Raw genomic sequence first — 21,651 nt, forward strand, 5'->3', positions numbered from 1 at the left:
CAGTTTCTAAAGTCTGAAAAAATGGGGGCAGTGGTGAAGAGTAGTCCTATTACCAAAAATAAGGGATCCTTTCTGAACTAATCAGTTTACTGGCATCAATTCTTTCATTAATAGTCTGTACAGTATTCACAAGTATATCAATCCAATGTGGGAGTTGATCTTTCTTGAATATATTGAAACAAATGTGACTAGGTTATAACTCTCAAAATTATAATGAAATTATTAGGAATTATTTTGAATTTGAAATCCAAGATGGAATTTCTAAAGAGACAATTCACAGATTGATGTAATTGCTTTTGATAGAATGTGAGGTTTTGTCTTTGAATGGGGAAGAGAATATTGGAGCATTACAGTTTTTTCACGTGGTGATAAAACTTAATAATTAATTAAAAACCTAAATTTTAGTTTGGGCCTTGCCACTCCCTACCTAGGTAATGCTGGGCCGGTTGTTCAACATGTCTTCACATTTTTAAAAATGAAAGAGCTGAATCACATTTTCTTTCCTTCTGGCTATGCAACATTTTAAAATCCTAAAATGTCAACAGTAGACTTCAAAGTTATTTTCTAAAGTTTCATTTTGTACAATTTCAGAGTGTATTCAGTGGGTACTGAGGACATGGGGCAAAGCAGTGTTAGACAAATGCTCCCTCTTTCCTTCTAAATTAGGTCAAATCACTCCTCCTTAGCATTCATTGGACCACCAATAGTGGTAATGATTAAATTAGTCCAGATAAGAGACCCAGGCTTGTTTCATCAAAGGTGCAGCCAGGCCAGAGTGGGTGAGGCTGAGACTGAGCAGGTACTTTCTCACAGATCATTCCGGTTGTTCCAGCTTCGACTTTTTCATCAACAACATTCCAAAAGCCTATAAATTAGTGTGGCTGCTGTTAGCTAAGTTCTGAAGAGTTGATATAAAAGTAAAGAAATCTTTTACTTTAATTTTTTTTCTTAAAATCTAACATATTCTTTACTTAAAATGATAGTAATCCTATCCTCCTGGCCTGCTTAAATATTAGTAGGCTAAGGAATTGCTCACATTGCCACACAGCCTACTGAACTGGGACATTTAATTTATAAAAATAAACAGGCTGCAACTCAGTTTAGTTATTGAAAACAATTTAATTAATCTCTCAGCAATTAATCAGTAATTAGAATACAAAATAAAACATTTTATACATGACTATTTAGTTGAGCTGAATTGAAATGACTTCAACGTGGAAGATTCATTTTCTTCTAACCAATATTCTCAAGCTATCACTAATAATAGAAAATGTACCAAAATTTTTTGACATTTTAAATAAAAATAATTATGACTATATTGATCTTCAACCAAAGGACAGTGATCATTGAAACCTTAGAATGTAACTATAGAAACTTGTAGTATTTTTTGCAGACTCCATATCATTCTATCTATCAAAGATAACAACTAAGAAAAAAGGATTACCTATTACCTGACAAGGAAGAACAGGGGTTCTATGGACTGTATTACATGTACATAATTCCAGGTCGCATCAAAGAAAGTTTTACACACCTACAAGTTAAAGGATTGGTGACTGCAAGTTGTGTAAGGGAGTGGGAGGAGCTCGATCGGCCTGAACATCCTAGACAATGTTTCCATTCTACTTTGTTTCCTTTCATTCCTATCAACCAAGCTTGTTTAATTTGCTTCATAATCTAGTGAAGAAATTATAGCTGGAAAATGTATAAGCTTTTAAACCTATAGATCCTTCTGACTTTAGAACTAGTTGTTATTTTGCCAGGAAAGCATAAATGAAGATGTTGAATCATGTTAAAAATCTTGTCAAGAGAACGGATTATTTCTCACAGAATGGAGTTGTGGCTTCTGATTCTGGTGGCGATTTTTTTCCAAAGAAATTCGAATTCAGGACTTATGCCAACTAAAAATGTGGACCCAGAAGCATTCATGAATATTGTAAGTTGAAATTTTCCATAATGTTTTGGGGGAGATGAAGTGGCTTACATGTTAATGTTTGCATTGGTATATTATCAGCATGATTTATAATATTTATATATAGTAGTAACTTTTGCTAGTAGAGTATAGTTATAAATTAGCATATTAAACTGGAAAGTGCTAAACTGCTAGACTGGTTGTGGGTAGACTGGGTTCTCTTTGAACAAATTCAATAAACTGGGCTAATGACTTAATCCGTTTGGGTTTCAAATGCAATTTAACTTTTTCTTAAATTCTTTGTTTAATTTTATGAGCAAAAAAATCATTGCAGTTTCTTGGGCCAAATCCAAACCTTTGATTATTTCTACGTTGTCTTTGCTTTTTATTCTTTTTCTGCTTTCTCCCATCTTAGAAAAGTGTTAGCCCTCACTTCTTACTATTAGGGTACCCTCTCCTAGCAGCATCCTGAATCATTCATTGTAACATATTCTGGTTATCCTATTTTGGACTGTTAACTATGTTGACTGTCAATGAAGGACCCTAATGAATGCTAGAGAGGGCCTCCTGTGAATAAAATTCATAAATGATGTGATATCTATTTAGGTATATCTCAGAGAATTTTTTTTGGCTTACTTTCGAATTCTTAGTGAATTTTAACAATGTCCACTGTATAATAACACGTCCAATAGCAGACATTGTGATGAAAGCTTCAGAGACACTCATTTCATTTCATCTTCACTGCTCTATACAGTAAATGCGACAGTCCTCATTTCTCAAATCAAGAAACTAAGATTAAAGAGGTTAAGCAACTTAAATTAGGCCACACCACTGGAAGGCGGTAGAGCTACAATTTATAAGCGGGCCTGTCTGAACACATAATTGCAATCGCTATGCAATAAACTCTCTCATGTGAGAAGTAGAGACTACTTCCACTTGAGTAAGATTATTGTAGTTCTCACGATCCATAGATTTATCATAAACTTAACATGCCCTTATACAGATTTAAGGCCCTTTTTACAGAAGCTTCCTTTGAATGGATTCTAAAACTCTGACAGGCCATAGAAATATTTTACATCTACATGTTGCCAGATATCAGGTTTCTTTTGATCATTCCAAAAAGTGACTGTCTTTTGATGGTTTTCCCAGACAGCATGTTGGCATAGGTCCACGAATTCCTGTGGATCATTGGGTGGAGAGAATCTCTTCAGCTGTAGGCAGAGCCAGTCTCCCTGGGCCTCGCCCACTGAATATTCTCAGCACTACACGTGTTGGGGCTTCAGGAGCCCTAAACCTAAAATTTATTGAATTGGATTCTAGCATTGAGCAGGTATGCATGAAGAGGCAAAGTAAAACAGAAAATATATGTGATTGCTGGTATAAATTAAATGAAATAGAGTTTCGACATGTAACAACTATATAGAATAAGAGTCTTTAACCATGGGTCCATATATAAGGAACAAGAAACAGGAAATCTCTCAAATTCACTGAGGGATCCTTGCCATATAAAGGTGTTAAGAACTACTGCCCTTAAGTCTTTAAGTTTTAAAGCTGAAAAGAAACAAGGAATGCATGGCCCAGGGTTCTCATAAGACAGGCACGCCATTGGCTACATTAGAATTACATGATCCCTAACTCAAAATGAACCAGGAAGGAACCTGTATGTCTAAATGCCCCAGATGATTTTGATGCACACCCAAGTTTTGGAATCAGTGTCCTGGTCCAGTGGTTCTCAAACATTAGAGTGCATCAGAATTGCCTAAAGAGCTTCTTAAAACACAAATTACTAGGCCTCATCCTTTGAGTTCATGATTCAGTAGGTTTGTTGGAAACTGATTATTTGTATTTCTAACAAGTGTCGAAGTGATGCAGACATTTTTGGTCCAGTGTCCACACCTGGAGAATCATCGTTTTAATCTAGTCTTCACATTAAAGATAAAGAAAATGAGGACTGTAGAGAAGTGGCTAATTTTTCTAAGATAATATGATTAGAGAAAAACAAGGAATTTCTTATCTATGCCTTCCAACATCAAGGCATCTACTTGTTACTTTTGGCTTATTGAGGTTATAGCCATACACAACTCAAAAGAAATTGTGCTTTTTCCATAGAGCGAAATCATCCAACATCAAGGTTATCCCTGTGAAGAGTATGAAGTCACAACAAAAGATGGATATATCCTTTCTGTTAACAGAATTCCTCAAGGCCTAATGCAACTTATGGCAGGTATGGTTTACCCTATGTCACTCCAACATGGCAGTCTTCCCTACAGTAATGACTTGTGGTTTGAGCATGTAAAAGGAAGTCTGAGTTCTTAATATAGACTGAGGTTTACTGTTCAAACCAAAAAAATGGCTTCAATTTCCCTCTTAATCCCCATTACCACTCTGAACTCCAATGATCTCAAATAAACATGGTGTTTATTTTCAAAAAAGTCCATTTCTTAACCTCTTCTTGCACTTTACCCATTTCCTAAACTGCTCCAAATAGAGATTCTAGAATATCCTCTAATGACCTCTTGAACAGACTGCACCAACCCCTGCTGGTGAAGAATACAAACTCTAATATGGTGCCTGGTGCCCACCCTTGAACACCCTATTTTCCCCATCCAAATAGCACTTTAAATATATCCAATGTTGCCCAGATTTTCGCTAAGATCTTTTTAAAAATTGGGCACTATAAGTACATTTTCACTTTTTGGTATACGTTCCCAAACTTCATATAATGAAGTTTTTTTGTTTTTGTGTTTGTTTTTTTGCCTATGGAATTTTCAGCTATTGCTGGCTTTTTAAAATTTACCTTCATTACTCATTAAATTGAGCCCATCCTCCATTTCTATCTGGCTCTATTTCTTTTAATATTCTAGCTCTATGTTTATAGCAGCAACTGTGTTATCTGTCACAAGTACAGTTAATATAATTTCCTATTATGTTCCTTCTATATGCCAGGTACAATGCAAAGTGCTTTATTTGCATTAAGTCTTATTTAACTTTCACAGTAATCATAAGAAACTGCCGTTCACAGAGGTTAAATAACTTGTCCAGTAAAGTCTATGCTAGTACTTACTAGTATGTTGCAAAACCAGCACTCAAATCAAGATGTTTTACACCATAGCCCACGTTCTTAACTAGGACCAGAAACTTCTGGGGGAAGGCTATTGGACTTCAGGGCTATTGGACTTGTGCAACTTTTTGTACACCAGCTTTTTTTTAAATAACAGCTGCACAGCTGTACATTATATGTTGAGCATGCTCCTACCTCAGTGCCTTTGAACTTACAGTTCTCACTCTGGATCACTATTTCATCAGATACCTACAGTTTGTCCAGGTCCTTCTTTCAGGCCTTCTCTATTATGTTCCTTCCTGACCATCCTATTCAAATTAGCAACCCCTTGCCATCTATTGAAGTCTAACTCCTTATCTTGCTTAATTTTTCCTATAGCACTTAACACCACTTGATATGTAGCTACTTGCTTGTTTGTTTATTTCTTTCCCTTACCCCACCAGAATATAAACTCAGTGGGAGCAGGGACTTTATTTTGTTCAAGGCTATCACCAGTGCCTAAAAGAGTTCCAACTACATTGTAAGTGGCAATACATATATGTGGAATAAATAAATTAATTTTATATAATTAAATAGCTTCACAAAGTCCCACAGAAAAAGGAATATAGTCAATAATATTGGAAGTCTCACAAATTCTAGAGGGTAATCAAGACTTGGCTCTACAAGGAATCAAGTAACTGTGGCAGTTCCTAAGCTCAGGGGAGAAACTTGAAACTCCCATTCATGGATTTGTTTTCTCACCTCTTGTTTGTTTATATTGTTCACTCATTGCCCAAAAGTTTGGAGTTTTAGGTGCCAGGCTTTTTGGCCCAGTGGGTGCAGAATACTCCCCTCTAGTAGCTGATGTTTTTCCTGCATCTCCCACTGACCTCTTCAAGGCGGAACTCTCTCAGCACTGAGGGAAAATAAGATTTGACAACATCTCTTCAAAAAGAGGTCCAGTGAAATTCATACTAAAAACAACTGAAAGATGTCTACAAGCTTGGGGCAAAAGACTTTTTAAAATCTTACTTCATCAGATAACCACTGCTTGCTTCGAATATTTACATCAAGAGAGAAAATAAGCTGAGCCATCCTCAAAAATGACAGATTTTTAAAGAGTAGCCCTTACACATTCACCTGTTGGCTATAAGTTAAATATAAGTCCGTGATTCTAAGGGATACTTGAAATGACATCAATTATTTACAAGCCAGTTCTCTCACTAAGTGAACCACAAGTACAAACTACTGCTAAGTAGCCAAGCTGGCCCCAGCCAAGAGAAATGTCATAAGAATTCCAAAAAGGAGCATTGATCCACTTCAGTTTTATTGTATTACACTTAGATCATCTCTTTGAGGGCTAAGAGGACAAACTCAATAACCAGAGATAAAATAAAATCTAAAATAATTAGTTTCTCCTAGTCCTTCACTAGCAGCCCTCATACTCTCTCTTCAGAGGGATAAAATGAAGCAAATGGAATCCATGAATACTGCCCAGATGATGGATGAGATTGTTATAGAAAGGCCTCTGTGCTATGGGGAGATTGCATATGGACTCAGTTCACTGAATAACAGAATCTACCATCTTATAAGAAAATAGGCAGCAGACTGAATGCTTAATTTACAATATTTTAATTAACCCTCAAAACCCTGTGAGGTAGGATATTATATCCTTGTTTTATTAATGAGGGCACTGAAGCTCAGAGAATTACTGCCTTTGAAGATTATGGCACTAATAACAACAGCAGCAATAAAGCTCTTTACTACAGATTTCCTCTAAGCCAGGTACTACAGTATGGACATTACATTCATGATCTGATGTCATTCTCATAAGCCCTATAACAGCATGATGTTTTTTACTCCTAAAGGTGCAGCATTTTATTAATCTTTCAATGTTGCTTTCTGTCAAAAATGAGGCTTACCTTAATTTACCTTTTCTTATATTTTAAAATAAGTTTTTCTCTTTTAATTATAGTTGGCATACAGTATATTAGTTTCAGGTGCACAACATAATAATTAGACATTTATATGACTTATGAAGTGATCACCTTGATAAATCTAGTACCCACCTGATGCCATACATAGCTATTACAATATTATTGACTATATTCCTTATTCTATACTTTACATCCTCGTGACTATTTTGTAACTACCAATTTGTACTCTCTTTTTTTAAATACATATTTATTCGCATCATGATCAGACTATTACATTTAGCAATCACCAGCATGGGTACAAAAAAGAAATCGATATTAAAGCCTTTTGTTGGAATGCTTTACACTTTCCACAGAACAGAAACTAAAATAACCTGTTAAACAATTAGTCACAAGGGCAGTCCTCGATCTTTTGCCCATGTACACATGAGTATTGTCTAAAACACGTCTTCTTTGTAGCAGCTGGGCCCTGCCACCACTGTGCTTGGCTGAGTTCACAAATCTGTGGTAACCTGTAGCTTCTCCGTCATTTCTCTGGCTCTCCTCTCCTGCTGCTAAGCTCTGTTTCCTGGCAGTAATTAAAGCCTCCTGCCACTGCCACAGCTACTGCTGCTGCTGGAAATGCCATAGTCACCTTGGTTTCATGGTTTGACAAAGTGTTGGCCTCCATCACCATAGGGACTCATGCCTCCAGTTTCCTTCTTTCATGGGTTCAAAATATGAAGATTGATTATTATAATTACCAAAGTCATTGTAGCTTCCACAACCTCCAAAACTGCTTCCATCATTACCAAATCCATTATAGCCATCCCCACTGGCACCATATCCTCAACCATCATGGCTGCCACCAAAGCCACCTCAACCACTGAAGTTTCCTCCATGACCAAAGTTGTCATTCCCACCAAAACCACCTCCACGGCCACCACTGAAGTTTCCAGAACCACTCTGATCTCTTTGGCTGGATGAAGCCCTGGCCATCTCTTGCTTAGATAGGGCTTTCCTCACTTTACAGTTGTGGCCATTCACAGTTTGGTATTTCTGAAGGACAGCCTTGTATACATAGTCGTGGTCATTAAAGGTTACAAAAGCAAAGCCTCTCTTCTTGCCATTTATTTAATGTATTAGAATTCCTAAAGTCTTTAATCTTTATTTATTCCCTACTAATATTTTCATAAATTTTTAAAATATAATTTAAAATTCACAGAACGTTTTCAAGAATCATACAAGAAACTACCATATGCCCTTAACCCTAATTTACCAGTTGTGAATTACATTTTGCTTCCATTCTCTCTCTCTTTGTTTCTTCCCCGCCTCATATATTTTCAAAAATCTTTGACAATAAGTTTGAGACTTCATGCCCATTAATCCCTATATACTTCAGTATGTATTTCCTGTTGAGAAAGGAAGAATAAATGTTTTTCCTACTTATCTTAGGTTCTTCAACCAGGGCCCTGCAAATTAGACCCAAAAAAAGACAGATTAACAAAAGAAACACAAGCAGTGGTTTATTAATGTGGGCGTCACACATACACATGGCAGCACTCAGAGATGAGTAACTCGGAAGGCTGGTTAGGTTCTGGGGTCTATATGCCTAACTTAGAAAAGAAGGAGTTGGAAAAAGAGCACTTAAAGAAAAGCAAATGACTTTTTTGGAAAAATGAATGGCACTTAGGAAGACAGATAAGAGATGTGATAGTTTATGACAATGTGTATCCAGTTGTAGCGCCAACTTCTCGTCTTCAAGAAGAGATTACAATTGCTTTCAGGGAGGGAATTTATATGACAATTGAGTTATTTTGGGAGGCTTGCTTTTATATAGACAAGGGGGTCTCAGGAACTCAAATGCCTTCAGCACAAGATGATTCTTATGCCAAAGTGACATATTTGCAGAGAGTGGGGGCAATATCCTAATCTTCACTAAGAAAAAGGATATTCGCTTCTATAATCACAATATATTTATCAAAATCACAATATCTGTATAAAATTAGGAACTTAACACTGGTTGATACTAGCATCTAATCCATAGTCTATATTCAAATTTTGCCAATTATGCCAAAGTCCTTTATAGCTTTTTCCCCCCTGGTCAATCATCTAATCCAGGGTCATATACCATATTTGGTTGTCATGTCTCTTTGTCTCTTTTCTAAACTGTCTCCTTTAACTTTGACATTTTTTGTAGCTTTGGATAGTTATTTGATATAATGTTCTTCAATTTAGTTTGTCTGATGTTTCTTCATGATGAGATTCAGGTTGTACGTTTTGGCAAGAATGCCACAGAAATGGAGTTGTGTCTTTCCCAGAGCATCATATTATGAAGCACATGATATTGGTTTGTTCCAATATTGGCAATATTAGCTTAATTTTCTTTTCTTTTTTCCCCAGCATTATTGATGTATAACTGACAAAATTACATACCTTTAAAGTATATTATATCATAATTTTATATATCTATACATTATGCAATCATTACCACATTCAGGTTAATTAACACATCCATAACCTCACATAGTTACCGTGTGTGTGTGTGTGTGAAAGAGAGAAAAAAAATGCCCTTAGCAAGTTTCAATAATACAATACAATATTATAAATTATGGTCACCATGCTGTATGCTAAATCTCTAGAATTTATTCATCTTATAACTGAAGACTTGTATCCTTTAACCGTCTTCTCGTTACCCTCACTGATATCACGTTATCAGTGGTTACCCTGATAACCACTTTTTAAATCTGTTTCCGTGAGTTCTACTTTTTTATTGTTCCACATACAAGTGAGATTATACAGTATATGTCTTTCTCTGTCTCTGTCTGACTCTTTATTTAACGTAATGCCCTCCAGGCACATTCATGTTGTCGCAAATGGTAGGATCTATTTCTTTCTTATGGCTGAATGATATTTCATTGTATATATAGAATGCATCTTCTTTATACATTCATTACTCGACAAGACACTTAGGTTGCTCCCATATCTCAGCTATTGTAAATAGTGCAATGAACATGGAAGTGTAGATAACTCTTCAAAATACTGATTTTATTTGCCTGGAATATATATCCAGAAGTGGGATTGCTAGATTGTACGGTATTTTCATTTTTAATTTTCTGAGGAAACTCCATTTTGTTTTCCATAATAGATGTACTAATTTACTTCTCACTCATGATGTACAAGGTTCCCTTTTCTCCACATCCTCACCAATACTGGTTATCCCTTCCTTTAGATAAAAGTCATTCTAACAAGTGTGAGGTAATATCTTATTGTGGTTTTGATTTGCATTTCCTTGATGATTAGTGATGTTGAGCATCTTTTCATGTACCAATAGGTCACATGTACCTCTTCTTTGGCAAAATGTCCATTCAGATCCTTTGTCCATTTTTAAATTGGATTACTTGGAGGTTTTTTGCTGCCTAATTGTATGAATTCCTTATACATTTTGGATATTAACCCCTTATCAGATAAATGGTCTGCAAACATTTTCTCCCATTCCATAGGTTGCCTTTTTACTCTGCTGAGTATTTTACTTGCTGTGCAGAAGTTTTTTAGTTTGATGTATCCTACACATTTATTTTTGCTATTGTCACCTGTGCTTTTGGTGTCATATCCAAAAAAATCATTGCCAAGGCCAGTGTCAAGGAGCTTTTTCACCATGTTTTCTTCTAGGTTTCAGGTCTTACACAAGCCTTTAATCCATTCTGAGTTAATTTTTGTGAGTGGTATAGGTTAGGGTTTCGGTTCCATTTGATGATATTAGTTTTGATCACTTTGTTGAGATGGTATCTGCCAAATTTTTCTACTATAAAATTAGTATTCTTTATTTGTAATTAATAAATATTTGTGAGTAAATACTTTCAGGATATATAAACTTCCTGTATCTCTTCAAACTTTTATCCACTAATTTTAGCATCCGTTGATGATTTTATAATGCCATCTTTCTATATTTATTAATTTAGTATTATATTATAAATAAGAGCTTTTTATTCTCCCCTAAATATTTATTTATTAATTTTTATTGATATCAATATTGACTCACATATTCTTAATTTATTCAATGATATATAATTTATTTCTATCATTATTTATTTTGATGCTCAAATTTTCCCATATCTGATCAATGGGAGATCCTTCAAGCTGGCTTGTGGGTACCTTTTACATGAAGGGCCCACAACCACTAAACCATTGTATGTATGGTATAAGGATATAGAGATATATATATTAATATTATAATATTAATAATATTAGGAAATATATAATATATATTTTAAATATATATTATATATTTAATAAAATATATAATATATATTTAAAATATATATTATATATTTAATTAAATATATAATATATATTTAAAATATATATTATATATTTAATAAAATATATAATATATATTTAATATATATAAAAAACTTCTGCACAGCAAGTAAAATATATTATATATAACATATATTTGTTTATGTGTACATATTTATGTGTCTATTAATATTAAGAATTATATATAGTATTTATATTATGATGTTATAACATTAACATATACATGTATATACATATATAATTATAGATAGTATATAATGTTATATTATATATTATATAATATAGTAATAGATTGCATTAAAATATATACAGGATATAAATATATAACAACATAATTTTTATTCTTATTAACATTCATAATAGTTTTGATTATTACATGTAATTATCTTAATCATTATATTACACTAGCTCCTGGAACATTTCCGATAGCCTCTGAGGTGCCCAAACAAATCTAGCGATAATAATAACTACACAAATTTAAAAAACAATGGAAAATTGATTCTCTGTGCCAGACATTGATTCTCTATGCCAGACATTGTGCCATCTACTCCTCGTGCACTGTTTTATTTCATCGTAACAGAAATTCTATCTTTCTGATAAGGAAATCAAAAAATAAAGGTTAAGTAACCGACTGAGATAATCAAGCTAGCAAGCCGCTGAATAAAGAATTGGATACAGGTTTGTCTAACTTGGAAGCCTTTGCGTATTAGGAGGTAACAAGAAAGGTGGAAAATATTTCCCACAGTTGAAATTCTCTTTTTCTGTAGGTCCTAGGCCTGTGGTGTTACTGCAGCATGGCTTGTTTGGAGATGCTCGCCACTGGATTTCCAACCTGCCCAACAACAGCCTGGGCTTCATTCTGGCAGATGCTGGTTTCGATGTGTGGCTGGGGAACAGCAGGGGAGGCACCTGGTCTCAGAAACACAAGACCCTCTCTGTAGACCAAGATGAGTTCTGGGCTTTCAGGTATATGAAAATCTTAAGAGTGGAGGTGGACATAGATGTCTTTGGAAGAACTAGGTAAAAATTATGGCTTCTATTATTTGGATAATTTACTTTGGTTGGCTCATCAATATCTTAATATGATATCCCCCAATAATCTTAATTGATTAGTGATTCTTTCAGGGAAGTGGTGGAGAAAAGCAGGTTTGAGTTCCTCAAGCAGAAGTTTGCATCCAATGAATGGGTTGAGAATTGTGGTTGATGTCAGGTAATCGAAGCTGGAATAAGAGAAGTATACAGCTATTTCCTTATAGATGGAAATCTTGGGACTACCTCTTCTGTGATTTATGACAAGGACTAGTAACCCCAGGAGGAGGTGAGATCAGGTGACATTAAAGCCATTAGGAAACTATTAAGTCTTAGGGACTATCAGTTTGACTAACACATTTCTCACACTCTTAGAAAATATTTTTAATATTTTTATTTAAATTATCTCTTGACATTGAACCTGCTCTTTATCCATTTCATCAGAGAAGGGCTCCTACTATAGCATCTTTAATACTTTTTGTATAAATGAATCTGCATGACCCTGTGCTGCTCTGCTAACAGAATCACAGGACACCTCTACTAGGAGGTAGATCATGTGCTTAGGAAATATTCATTGAAGATGATTATCTCTCTGTGATAACATCTAGAGAAAACAGAAGTTTGCTAACAACTTTTGACCCCAGAGACACCCACGCATCACAGGTTTGAAACACGTCTATCTTGAATGTTCTGAGGGGCACAGTAATGAGCCGTTGGGGCTGACAGCTCCGGGGCTTGTTCAAAAACCCCAGGGGCTATTTTTGTTTGTTTCTGATTATAATTTTTTATATAATTTTGTCTCTTCCTCTTGTAGTTTTGATGAGATGGCTAAGTTTGACCTTCCTGCAGTCATAAACTTTATTTTGCAGAAAACAGGCCAGGAAAAGATCTTTTATGTCGGCTATTCACAAGGCACCACCATGGGTAGGTTCAAATAAAAGCAAGTTTGTATACTCAGAAGAAATGGGAGTATATGGTGTATGGCTCTACCTGGGCTCAGTCATCTCACACTTCACCCATTTGGTCTAATCCTCTTCAGTGACATTAAGGGCTCTTGGAAATGGAAGCGTAATTGAGAAAGTCTTCTGGTATGGTAGGTAGAGCAAAGGCTTTGGTGTCAGATAGATGTGGATTTAAACACTAGCTCCACCACCTCTTAGGTAAATGTCATTGAGCAAATTATTGAACCCACCGGTCCGATTCCTTATCTCTAAAATGAGGATAATAGCTCCTCCTTATGGGTGTTAGAAGTAATGAACTATTGAATATGATGATATATATAAGCTCTGTGAAGACAGGGATTTTCTCAAAAACACAAAGTGTGAGAGCAGTTCCTGGCACGTAGTATGCACTCAATAAATGCACTGAACAAAAGAAACCATCAGTTCAGTATCTGGCACATAATAGGTAATCAATAAACAGTAGGTATTTTCATCATACTATAAACAGAACTAATGGGGGAGTTTACTCAAGTCTCTTTCTTTTTTTTTTTTTTCCTTCTAATGCCAATGTCTGCAATTATGTGCTGGTGTCTTTTGGCTTTTGATGAATTTGTGGCCCCTACAACATACAGATCAACTATGTGGGAAGATGGTAGCGGAGACTGGCTATTCTGGTCCTATATCAGACCAAAGTCAACAGGAAAATGTGCTTGGCTTAGATTAGGATGAAAGATCAGGAGAGAGATGGTGTGGGACATGCAGAGAAGACTCTCTAGAGGAGGCTGAGAAGAGTTCTTTACCATTATTCTAAACCAAACCCAAAATCGAAGGCCAGCGTAAGGGATTCTAAAGAGACAGGTGATCATTCACTTATTCCAATTCAGGATACAAGCTCATTTGGTTCATTTTTAATTGATGCACTCTAGTACATGAAAAGAGTCTGACTTTCACATTTTCCTTTCTGGATTTTTCAGTAACATTAACTTATTTTAGTGATGTGTTATCTCACCCTTCACTTCGCAGAGAGAAAGTTAAAGTGTTATGCCTACTCCTCCTCTAATATCCACAGACAGGTCTTTACAAAATTGTTCAATTCGACATGAAGGCAAAGGTGCTAATGATGAGGCTAAACACTATTTTGAGGAGGAGGGGAGAAAAAAGCATAGGATTATTCTATTAGTCAACCAGAGAGCTGTTTATGTGGAGAACTTGAACTTGCTTTGCATAAAGTGTTGCTGGGAGAAGTTATGTAGAGTTCTCAGATCTTGACATCTGAGAGGAGTTTTATATATATAGTCAGAATCAAGCTGAAATATAGTAATGCATTTTAATGTATTTTCAACCCAGTTCTATTGATGGTATAGTTGAGAGAGCAAGAGCTAATACTAAGTCACTCTTGTGCCTACCTTTGCACGTGGCTGACTAATTGCATGAATAGAAAAGAAGGGAAAGAATTTACTCGCCTTCTTGGAACTAGACAGAAGTCATGTAATTCCAGTTTTTTTTTTTCTTAACCCAGCCTCCCTTCTCCCAACCTGCAACTATCAGCCTAGACAGAGAGTATAGGGCTCTTTAGAAATAAACGCATGGTATTTCAAATATAATGACCATGACTTGGCTTTATACAGTAGCCTTTTTCTCCTGTAGGATCCACAGGAATTGTCCCTGTACAGTGCTAATTCAGGGAATTTGACTCTATTTTATAGGTATAGAAACTGAGTCACAGACTGACTTAACCAGCATCCCATATCTAACCTATGGCAAAAATAAGAGTTAGAATCCAGTTCACTAGACAACTTGTCTACTAGATTATGCTATAATTTGGGTTTCAGAAAAATTAGGAATCAAGGGAAACCAGCAAAACCCTGCTATCTCAATACCCATTATCTTATAGAACATGCTTGTTATCAATAAACAAGGCTGTTTCTCTAATTCTCATTTTCTTTTACTGTAGAGATTTATTAAAAATATCTCGTAAGAATTTAAGAAGTAAATAAGAACCGTGAAAGTCACCAGAAAATTGTCTAGCATGTAGTTACCTCTCAATATGTATATATTCTCAAAATCCATATTATTGTACTCAATAATTTAATTCAATAATTCCATGAGATATCTACCGGATATTAAATAAACTAGATGTCAGAGAGAACACAAAGAAGTTTTCGCTGCTATAGTTTTTCTCCCTCAAGGAGCTTATAATTTCATGAGAATTAAGACACAGTCACGTGTAACTACTGAAGTATCTTGACAAAAGTAAAATAAGCATTTTATCAGTTCTGGGACATTCAATATCCACACTAACATATTTCTTTTCTTGTAGGCTTTATTGCATTTTCCACCATGCCAGAGCTGGCTCAGAAAATAAAAATGTATTTTGCCTTAGCACCCATAGTTACTGTTAAATATTCAAAAAGCCCTATTACCAAATTATCTTTGCTGCCAGATATGTTGCTTAAGGTATGTGACTCCTCAGAAAATTCCTTGTCTGTGTACAAGAGTCTTCCAGCCCAATATGCTAAGACTCACACTTTTCAATTAGAGCCACTTCTTTTCACTATAATGTAATGACTACTATTTCATTTCATATTTCCATAGGGATTGCTTGGCAGGAAAGAATTTCTGTACCAGACCAGATTTCTTCACAAGTTTTATATTTACCTTTGTGGCCAGATGATTATTGATCAGATTTGTAGTAGTATCCTTTTACTTGCGGGAGGATTTAACATGAACAATCTGAACATGGTAAGTGGGAACCTAGTAAATTCTCAGTTTCCCAAAGCAAAGTTAGGAGTTATTAGCCTTACTCTTTGAGTGTGAGCTATTGCCAATGAAGACTTATAGAAACGTAATCCCAGTAATTCGGTTTTCTCAAAATCATACTACTACGTGGGAAATGCTTTCACATGGTCTGAGGCCAGGATAATGTAAAAGCATTGCTAGATATTAACTTCATAAGTTACAGATAGAAGAGATTTGAAAACAGCTTTATACAGTGAATCAGCAACATATGAAAAAAAAAAAAGCAATTAGAACCCAGTAGGCAAAAGAGAGAACTGCAGGCATCACCTGCCTCTTCTTTCTACTTAGGACTTTCTGGTGTGTACTTTAAGTCCTTTGATAGCATATCTGGGAGTTTCAATTTTCGTTTAGGCATAGCTACCAGTTGGTAGGTATCACAGTGTGAGTTCCCAGGAAGCATACTCTGTGATGAAAATTAGTACGCAGAGTGACTTTGGGTCATGCCCTTGCGATAACACCTAGAGAAGGGATGGAAACAGTAATGGGTAGATGGAAAGGCAAAGTGTGAAGCACCCTCAGTGGGAGACTCAGTTAATCCTACAGGGATCTGTGAAGATGGGATGACCCTTCAGAGTTGTTCCGAGTTAGAGTGAGAGGGCTGGATCTTTGTACCCCCACATCGAACAGTCATTTAATGCAGATGACGCCAGTAAGAGGTGAGACATTGGACAAGGCAGCTCTCTACACCTGGGACAATCCCCCAAGGAGGCCTAATAGTAGAGAGCTATCTACTAGCAGCATTCCTGGAAGTTAGAAGAATACATCTTTAATTCCTGATGATTTTTATTCTTTAAAAAAATAATAATATGATTAATAGCTACCATTTGATAAGCATTTATTACGTGCCAAGCTAAGTTATTCTCTGTAACAATCCTATGAGACAGATATTGTCTATGTCTCCACTATACATATTAGTATCCTGAGATTTAGTGGATTAAATAACTCCTAAATCCACCTAAAAATTAAAGGGCAGAGCTAGGATTTGAATACAGGCCAGTTCTAAAGCCTTCTTCTTTATTTACTCTAGTAAATTTTTTTTTAAGAAATCAGATCTCTAATATATAGCTATTCTTATCAAAAAAAATACAAGTGCGCAGGCACGCATTTAGTGGCATTTTTAAATTTATGTGCATGTGTATATTACTGTTTCATCATGAAAAATTGCTCATAATTTAATTTAGTCTGACACCCTGGGGATTCGGTCTTGATGAGGTACAGATCTTGTGAGTTTTTCCATGTCCCACAAACCACTCATGCTTTGTTACAGAGCCGAACAAATGTATATGTCGCTCATAGTTTTTCTGGAACATCTGTGCAAAATATCTTACACTGGAGCCAGGTAAGAATGTTGAATTTTTTGTTTTCCTCAAGTAAGGGTCTTCACACTTGTTGTCGGGAATAGTCAAAGGATGCCCTTTTTACAGTCCATGAGTTACTTCACATTTATTTCAAGAGAAAATGTGATCCAGAACATTGAAACTTTTCAGGAGATGGGCAGAAATTCTTGGCTCATGGACATCTTTAGTGGACCTTAAAAGTGTGAATTCAGATGGTCCGTCCCAGCGAGACCTTTCTGTCTCTAGCCCCCTCAAAATGAGGCTGCAGGAGATCATTTTTTTGCTTCTCCAACAGCATGGTCAAGTTATAACGAACATGCTAAGACAGAACCTAATTACCCAAAGGTTTCACAGGGGTCCTTCATGCTACAGACTATACCTGCAACACAGGAGGAAAAGTCCTGATTACCAGTCACATGAACTAAGGGCAGGTCTACGTAAGACATTCAGAATTGATTCGAGGACAATATGAATGCTAATTATTCTTTTACATATGAAGAAGCACTAGACCCAATAATATTGCTATTATAGATGATAACACAGTGTGACCATGATTGGCTGTGGAGATAAGAACAGATGTAGGGCCAGACCTAGAGCATAACTAACTTTAGATTCTATTAAAAATACTATTTTATTTTAAAAAATAAATAGGGCTCTTACCTCAAAGAGTTTTTAAAATAGTAATGACAACTATAAATCATAAATCTTGTCTGTTTTTCTAACCATTTAGAGTCTAGTAAAATTGTTCTTCCAAGGTCAGTGTTATATGTCTGTGTGTGTGTGTGTGTGTGTGTGTGTGTGAGAGAGAGAGAGAGAGAGAGAGAGACAGAGAGACAGAGAGACAGAGAGACAGAGAGACAGAGAGACAGAGAGAGATTGTACAATCGAAACCAAGAATAGAAATTGGACTGAATGTTGGTCCACACCATACGACTCCAAGGGGAAACTTCCTTATTATAGCATACAGTTATGCAGAATCCTCATCTACACAGACTACTATGGGGAGGCACTTCCTGGAGTGTATAATGATGGTGAAGTATTTCTGTAGTACATGCGTTTTTCCTCCCTGCAAGGGCCTTGTTCTTGCCTTTACGCTTTCCTGAAGATTATCCTAACGCTAAATGGAGGAGCAGCCTCAGCCTTTGCTCCCTTCTTCCCTCACAATTGCCGACGTGGTGGCACATTTGTACCCTCCTCCCACCCTTATCCAATGATACAGTTGAATGCCAAGTCAATTTTTGTTTCCTTTTAGACAACGCATTCTGGGGAACTCGAGGCATTTGACTGGGGAAGCGAGACCAAAAATCTGGAGAAAGGCAATCATGTAAGAAAATCAATACCTATGCTGAAAATGCATCCTTTAGAAGTACATAAAAGGGAAGTTATAACAGCATTTTATTGCAGAGATGGGAATAAAATATGTGAAGGCAAGTAGAAAATACTAGTTTGGGTTGGACTCCATTTGAAAATGGGGAAGTTCACAGCTTAGCCAAGAGGCCTCTTGCTTTTATGATGGCGTAGGAGAACTTTCTTGGTGAGGCTGCTTTCATGAAGAAGGCACTGGGCTTATTTGGAGGAATATGGGGTAGATTTAATAAAGGGAATAGTGTAGTGTGTGGTAGTTACTACTAGAAGGATCCTTTTAGTATCAAAACAAAAAACAAAACAAACAAACAGAAAAACACCAATGAGGATGACAGGGGTGAAGTTGTTTCATGGTTCAGTAAAAAGAGTATGAACTAGAAAGTGAGGATTATGCCTCTACACTATAAATTTATGTGATCATGGATAGTGCCAGAACCAGCCGGCTAAAGTCGAACAGCACCTGAGAGGGGGAGTGAGGATTAAAGACAAAAAGAGAGAAGAGATAAAGTCGGGAGGGCCCCCAGTCAATACCAAGCGGCCCCGAGTTTATTAGCACAGCATATTTATACCCTACAGAGTGCATAAGAAGCAAAGACCACTAAGTATACAAACAATCACTGAAACCTTGTAGCTATCTTAACATGCTCTTTCCCATGGTCAAAGAACCTTCAGTTTCTCTCCCCCAAGCCCGGTGCACCTCCTCCCGAGCCAGCAGACTGCACAGCTTGCCAACTCTGCAAAACTCCCAGCTTTACTGGCAGTAAATTAATCTTGCCTCAAAACGGCTCCAGACAGGATAGGCTGCTTCGATTCTTCAGGCCTTAATTTCTTTATTTTTAAAAAATCTTGGACTACATAATTCTTAGTAGTTTTCCCTGGTCACACTTACAATGAATCTGTAACTTACAATTGGAAAATATGAACAAAAAATGTTTTCACTTCACCTAAGAAAATATGTGGTCAATGCTATAGAATAAAATTAAAAATAAATATTGTGGAGAATCAGAAGTAGATATTATACTCTTCTGAGCATAAAATCTTAACCGAAGATTATCAGTTAGCTTGTGCATGAATACAAACCAACATCGACCATACAAATTTAAAGCTGAATAGACAGGCAAATCTTTGAGAATTTTACATTATACTTAACTTCCATTTCTGTACATCAATCTGGAAATTAAAGACTAAGGAATTGGACAGACCGTGTAGCGCCCTGAATAGCAAGCTCTCCATCACAGTTATCAGCTACTATTTTTCTTTTTTAGATATATTTTCAGTTTCCTAAAACACGTTTTTAGAAAGCATTCTAATTCCAAAGTAGTTTTAATTTATCAATATTTAATGTCTTGAGTGTTAAAGAAAGTGACTCATGCAAAGTAGGTGCTAGAAAGTGGTTGCGGGAAGGAAGAGAAAACACGCATACAAAAAGGTGTCATAGAATCACAGGACCTTAGCACTAGACCTGAATTCAGTTCAGTCTTCTCACCTGTAAGGTGAAAAGAAAATATTACTGGCTCCACAGAATAGTCCAACTTTTCATCTCTAAGTTATAAACGGTGGTTCTAATCACCAAATTCTGATGTGTGTGTATCAGGGGGTAAGAGTTTTCCCACACCAACAGGCAATTCTCTGAACTATCTACCCAGAGATAACATCAGATCCCACAGATTAAAATCTCAATCTCACAAGACTGCTTGCCCCTCACCCTCACTTTAGATGTCAATCTTCAAGTCCATGTAGTTGCCTAGATTGGCTCACAGAACTAAAAGAAACATTTTACTTAGTAGAATACTAGTTTATTATAAAAAGCCAGAGGGACGATATGCATAGGGCAAGGTATATGGCAAGGGGCAGGCACAGAGCTTCCATGACCTTCCCAGGTGCACAATTCTCCCCTCATTTCCGCTTATTCAGCAACCTGGAAGCTCTCTCTGAACCCCGTCCTTTTTAGGTTTTTATGGAGACGTCATTCCATAGACATGATTGCTTAAAACATTAGCCATTGAGGATTAAACCCAATCTCCAGCCTCTCTGCCCTCCCTCCACAGAGTTTTGTGGGGAGCAAACGGAAAGTTCCAACTCTCTAATCACATGCTTGACTCCAGTAGCAACCAGCCTTGTCACCTCATCAACATAACAAAAGAGACCTTTAAGGTTCTCATCACTTAGGAAATTCCAAGGGTTTTTCTGTGCCAGAAATAAAGACCAGACATATATATTTCTTCTTATAAATTACAATATCACAGTCTAGAACTCCAAATTTTTAGAAAGTCACAAAATAGAACAAGGACTGCCTGGATTGGAACCTCGACTCCAGGGCGGATTTTCTGCATAAGAATTGGGCTTTAACATTTCTGTTGAAAGTTCTGGGTGCTGGTTAATCTCAAGGGCTCAGCCAGGCAGTCTGATCTAGCAGCACCGCTCAAATAGACTAGTTCTCAAGAATTAAGAATCCTAAACGCCAGTCTGTGGGTGGTGGGGGACTAGAGCAAGATCTAATTTTTACGGCTCCTTGGTTTAAACTACCTGAGTTCCAGAGCCATTGACTTCCCCATGTTTTCAGAGACACAGTCAAGCTGTGCCTGCTTCATGGGTTTCTGTAATCATAGATAGTCCCCGTGAAGGCACGGGGGCCTTCTCAGCAGGCTCCACTCTCTTGCCTTTCTCGGTAGAATATCTCTAACTCTGGCTTCATGAACCATTTTTGAAATGATCTTTTAAAGGTAATTTGCATGTGAAATATATATTAATAGTAAGAAAAATAATTGTAAATTAATACTTAAAGTGCTAGGCAATTCATATGTTTTCTCGTTTAACTTAATAAGTGATTACAGATATCATCCCCAATTCACAGATGAGGAGACAGAGGTTCAGTGAGGATAAGTAGTTTTACCTTTAGGCAGGGGCTTAGAACAAACTTAATGCAGACCTGTTTGGTTCCAATGCCCATGCACTTTTTGTCACCACACATAGAATTATTTAGTAAGTTTATTTGAAG

At 36.4% G+C, this 21,651-nt stretch overlaps 1 protein-coding gene across 4 annotated transcripts in view; it reads left to right on the plus strand.

The window, feature by feature from the left end:
• Window positions 1-21,651, plus strand: part of LIPM (lipase family member M) — a 30,864-nt gene that overhangs the window by 8,409 nt on the left and 804 nt on the right. For 2 of the 4 annotated variants that reach the window (XM_016129228.2, XM_016129229.2), the window contains 8 exons: window positions 1,761-1,933; window positions 4,019-4,133; window positions 11,950-12,148; window positions 13,026-13,135; window positions 15,473-15,609; window positions 15,748-15,894; window positions 17,219-17,290; window positions 18,541-18,612. In XM_016129228.2, the coding sequence (XP_015984714.2) occupies window positions 1,787-1,933; window positions 4,019-4,133; window positions 11,950-12,148; window positions 13,026-13,135; window positions 15,473-15,609; window positions 15,748-15,894; window positions 17,219-17,290; window positions 18,541-18,612 (999 nt within the window). In that variant the 5' untranslated portion in view covers window positions 1,761-1,786. The remainder of the gene's footprint in view (window positions 1-1,760; window positions 1,934-4,018; window positions 4,134-11,949; window positions 12,149-13,025; window positions 13,136-15,472; window positions 15,610-15,747; window positions 15,895-17,218; window positions 17,291-18,540; window positions 18,613-21,651) is intronic. The other 2 variants (XM_016129230.2, XM_016129231.2) reach the window with 1 other exon arrangement.

This window comes from Rousettus aegyptiacus, unplaced genomic scaffold (genome assembly GCF_014176215.1).
Source record: "Rousettus aegyptiacus isolate mRouAeg1 unplaced genomic scaffold, mRouAeg1.p scaffold_m13_p_6, whole genome shotgun sequence".
Taxonomy (NCBI): domain Eukaryota; kingdom Metazoa; phylum Chordata; class Mammalia; order Chiroptera; family Pteropodidae; genus Rousettus; species Rousettus aegyptiacus.